At 64.8% G+C, this 4,673-nt stretch overlaps 1 protein-coding gene across 1 annotated transcript; it reads left to right on the forward strand.

Annotated features, from left to right (window-relative positions):
* Positions 1-3,412: 3,412 nt before the first annotated feature.
* On the forward strand, positions 3,413-4,351 carry LOC311176901 (olfactory receptor 14L1-like; the record flags this gene model as incomplete). The annotated part of the gene is made up of 1 exon (XM_084242537.1): positions 3,413-4,351. One exon carries the CDS (start codon positions 3,413-3,415, stop codon positions 4,349-4,351), a length of 939 nt encoding a protein of 312 aa, XP_084098663.1.
* Positions 4,352-4,673: the final 322 nt, after the last annotated feature.

The raw sequence follows: 4,673 nt of genomic DNA on the forward strand, positions 1-4,673 counted from the left end.
AGAGCCCTTTCATGTAAAGCCACTTCCTGGGTCGGGAATGGGCCAATCAGGTGCGATGGGCTGGTGGGTGAATGGCCAATCAGCTGCATGACTGAAAAATGGCCCAATCAAGCTCGTGGGCGGGGCTGCACGAAGGAGGATATAAGTCGGGTTCGCCACCAGCCCCTGCAGTGCCGGGGACAGGCCCGCCCGCGGAGGGGGAGGGAGCGGACAGTCGACCCCGGGGCCGCCCCAGGCGCTGAGGAGCCGCGCGACCTGCCCGTGGACGGGGCCTGCACAGACACGCCGGCCGTGGCGAGCGCGCGCCCCGCTCCCCGTCGCCCTGACCTGCCCCCCAGGCGGCGCGAGGCCGGGCGGGCAGCGCCCCAGGGGGCCGGGGGTCTCCGGCCAGAGCCGCCCAAGGCCCGAAGGCCGAACCGCGACGCCGCGCTCGGGCCGGCAAGGACCGGGCCCTGCGGGGTCAGCGCCGGCTGCGGGTCTCCCCCGCGCACCGGCTCAGGCCTCGGCCCCGGAGCCGCCCCGCGGGCCCGGTCAGGAGCACAGAGCCGAGTGCCCGGGCGGGGTGACCGCCGCCCCGAGGGCGCAGAGAGGCCGCGTCCCCTGCTCCTGACCGGGCCCGCGGGGCGGCTCCGGGCCCGAGGCCTCCAGCGGGTGCGCGGGGAGACCTCGGCCGGGGTGACCCGCAGGGCCCGGTCCTTGCCGGGCCGCAGAGCGGCGTCGCGGTTCGGCTTCGGGCCTTGGGCGGCTCTGGCCGGAGACCCCCGGCCCCCTGGGGCGCTGCCCGCCCGGCCTCGCGCCGCCTGGGGGCCGGTCAGGGCGGCGGGGCGCGCGCTCACCACGGCCGGCGTGTCCTTCCTGGCGCTGCGCGTCCTCGGCGGCGGCCGGGCCCGTCGCGGGGCCCCGTGCGCGTGGCCGGGCGTGTCCTGACGGGCGGGCGTGTCGCGGCGGGTGTTCGCGGCCCGCGGCTCCTGGGCGCGAGTCCTCGGGGCACGGCCGTTCACGCGGGCGCTGCGCGGGTGTCCGTCCGAGGGGTTGGGGGACATGCGGCGTCTGCTCGGCCAAATGGGGAGCCGCCTGGACGCCCCTGAACTGGGGGGCCACGGCGGGGGGCCCTGAACACCGTCCGCCGCCCCCACGGGCACCCCGAGTCCCACCACAGGGCCCTCAGGGTTTCTTCATGATTCCCAGATTTTCTTCGTGCAAATCGTTCGCCCGCGCTTGGGTCTCACTCGGCGTTTTCTCGTCAGCTCCCGGGGCAGGGGGGCACCCCGCGGCGCCCGCGCCGGGCCTGGGGAGTCGTCCGGGCGGTGCGGGCCCGCACGTCCCGGGCTGGGGAGGCCCCGGCACAGGGGGAGGTTTCGGGAAAGGCAAGTGAACCTCAAACACGAAGCCCCCCCGGGGGAAACGTTTGCATCCGTGCAGCGCCCTCGGCCCGGCTCCGCCCACGGCGCGGCGGCTGCAGAGGAAGCTACTCCCTCAGCTAATGATCCTCCGCGCTTTACTGGACAAAACCATTTGCTTGTAGCTACAAAAATGTAACCTGTTCAGGGCCTCCCCGGAGGCGCCGCGCTTGAGCGCTGGGCTGCGATCTGCCCGCAGCCTCCGCAGCGCCGCTTCCATCCCCGGCTGCTCCCCGGGCGAGGGTCCCGCACGGCGCGCAGACCCCTCCCGCCGCCCGCGGCTCCCCCCAGCAGGGTCCTTCGGGCCCTCTGCCTGCTCTGCTCCCCGCTCTGGCTCTGGCGAATCCTCTCGCCCTCCCGCGCTTCTGACTGTGCCCAGTGCTTGTATAAACAAAAATAAATCTTTTTAAAAAAACAAACGTAATCTGTTCACAGTTTACTTGCACTTTTTAAAAATCAGGGGGATTTTAAAAAATTTTCTTCCACACCCTGAAGGATAAGCCTTCACAGTTACCCTCTGTGCTACTATTAACGCAGGTTCTGGAAACTGTTCAGGGGAAAATTAGCAGGTGCAAGGCTCATGGGAAGACCCCGGGTACGGGACAGAAGCATCATGCTCTGTACTTTGTGTTTACATACACATGCATGTTTGTCTGTTTGTGTGTTGCAAATACACGGAACATGTGGCCACACACACAGGACAGTCTGAGAATTTCTCCTTGGATGAGAAGTCAGATGAAGAAACGCCACATTGTCCTTTCTCTGCCGGCTGTCGTGTGTGGGGTCAGTCACGCCCAGCCAGGACCGAGGGGACGGCCGACGCACACGACGGGGGGGATGCCGTGGTCACTCCCAATGCCAGTCCTGACGCACACGCCCCCTCAGAAGCCAATGAAGTCCATCCTGGTCACCAGGTCTCACAGCTGGACGACTGCTTGGATGGAGGATCAGGCACTCTGGCCCATCCAGTGGCCTCAGAGGACAGGCTGTGGTGCCCTCAGCGTGGGGCGCTCGCAGCACACGGCTCGTCAGCTTTGTGCTAATTGGTCTCTGGGGCACCCACGACCAGGCTCGGCCCATATAAGTCTCCTTTACCCGAGCCTGGGCAAGCAGAGGCTGAGCCCGGGATGCCACTGCTCAGCAGTGTGTGACAGCCACGTGCACCCTTCTGGACACAGGTCAGCTCGTCCAGGTCTGCCCCCAGGGACAGAGGCCCATGTCAGCCTCGCCTCGGGACAAGCTCCCAGGTCTAGAGACCAACCCTGGCCAGGGAGGGAGGTCCCAGCAGGCCCAGTGAGCTGTTCCAGCGGCAGAGCTGGCCCTGGCTCCTGCACATATTAGATCACTGGCACAGGAGGGCAGCCCAGTCGCCAGAGACAACACTGCTCGGAGCTGATGATGGAGCTGCCCCTGCTCGGGTCCTGAAATCCAGCCTGGACCAGTAGCTCCTCTGGGCCTGTCACGTCTCCCTCAGCTGAGCAGGTGTGCTGGGCCAGGTCGTGGCCTCCGTGCTGCTGACGCTGTGCTCACCCCACGAGGATCTGTGGACCAACTCACCTGGGGATTGGTGACCCCAGCCCCTTGCCCGCTCACCAGAGCTGTGACCGGGTCAGCAGAGAACAAATTAGAAGCCCCGGACTCTGCAGGCCGAAACTTCCAGGTGAGTTCCTGGGAGCTGAGGCAGCTTCCGGCTCTTACTGGACACGTCACTTCTCTGTTTGATGCAACATTGTCCTGCTTCGTTATGTACCGCAGCCAGGCGAGAAGTTCCTTTCCTCGTGGGCTTGTCAGTGACATTTCTCTGGCCGATACAGCACTTACAGGGTGTGCTGTCACAGACCGTCCTCACGTCCTTAGGGCCCATTTGGAAGCCACTTCGTGCCTGCAGGAACTGAGCTTGGTGGTGACTCAGGAGCGGCAACCTGGGGAGCCGTGAGAGCCCAAGGTGGAGCCGACAAGAAGACAGATTCTGCATGAGCCCTTTTCTGACGTTGCCACAGACCAGCCCCACCATGGGTGACGGCATCTCCAACGTGACCCCGATCACGGAGTTCCTGCTGTTGGGGCTCCCCGAGGACCAGGCACTGCAGAGGCTATGCACTAGCATCTTCCTCCTGACGTACCTGGCCGCCGTCGCGGGCAACCTGCTCATCATGGCCCTCACCTCCGCGGACCAGCGCCTGCAGACCCCCATGTACTTCTTCCTCAAGAACCTGTCGCTGGTTGACATCTGCTACATCTCCACCACCGTGCCCAAGTCCGTGGCCAACACGCTGACCAGCAGCACGGCCATCTCCTTCCGGGGCTGTGCCGCGCAGGTCTTCCTGGTATTCGCCTTCGCGGGCTCGGAGTTCGCGCTGCTGCTGGCGATGTCCTACGACCGCTACGCCGCCATCTGCCGCCCGCTGCACTACGGGGTCCTCATGAGCAGGGCCGCCTGCGTGCGGATGGCGGCGGCCTCCTGGCTCAGCGGCTGCGTCTACGGCTCCCTGCACGCGGCGGGGACCCTGTCCATGCGCTTCTGCGAGTCCAACGTCCTGCACCAGTTCTTCTGCGACGTCCCCTCGCTGCTCGAGCTGGCTTGTCCTGGGGAACAAAGGCTGGAATACGCCTTCATCGTGGGCAGTTGTGCTTTAGCTCTCTTAGGTTTTGTTTTCATGGTTGTGTCCTACGCGCACATTTTCTCCACTGTCCTAAGGATTCCGTCCTCCCAGGGCAGGTTCAAGACCTTCTCCACCTGCCTGCCCCACCTCTCAGTGCTAACCCTGTTACTCACCTCTGGAGCCGTCACATATTTGGGGATCAGCCACACGTCATCGTCCTCCCTGAATGTGTTCGGGTCTGCACTGTACTCGCTGCTGCCCCCCACCCTGAACCCCGTCATCTACTGCCTGAGGAACAGGGACATGCAGGGAGCCGTCACCAGGGCCCTGGGCAGGCTCTGTAGGTAGACGCCTCCCGGGTCTCCTCTCGCTGGACTCCCGTATCCCCGGCCCAGGGACATTGCCTGACACCATTGCTGAGAGGCAAATCAAGGATTTCTCTATTGTAGCTGTGCCAAACCCAGAGGGGACACTGTCCTGAACCTGGATGGCACCAACCCCATGTGTGAGTGTGTGTGTGTGTGTGTGTGTGTGTGTGTGTGTATGAGCCTGTCTCAGACTTCTAGGCCTCTGGTGGTTGATGAATCGGGCTCAGTAAGTGGCGCCCTCAGTTATCAATGACATAACCAAAGCAGAACCTGCAACAGAAGCTCCAGGGGTGCGCTGACTC

Source organism: Talpa europaea, assembly GCF_964194135.1.
Source record: "Talpa europaea genome assembly, chromosome: 9".
In the NCBI taxonomy this organism is placed as follows: domain Eukaryota; kingdom Metazoa; phylum Chordata; class Mammalia; order Eulipotyphla; family Talpidae; genus Talpa; species Talpa europaea.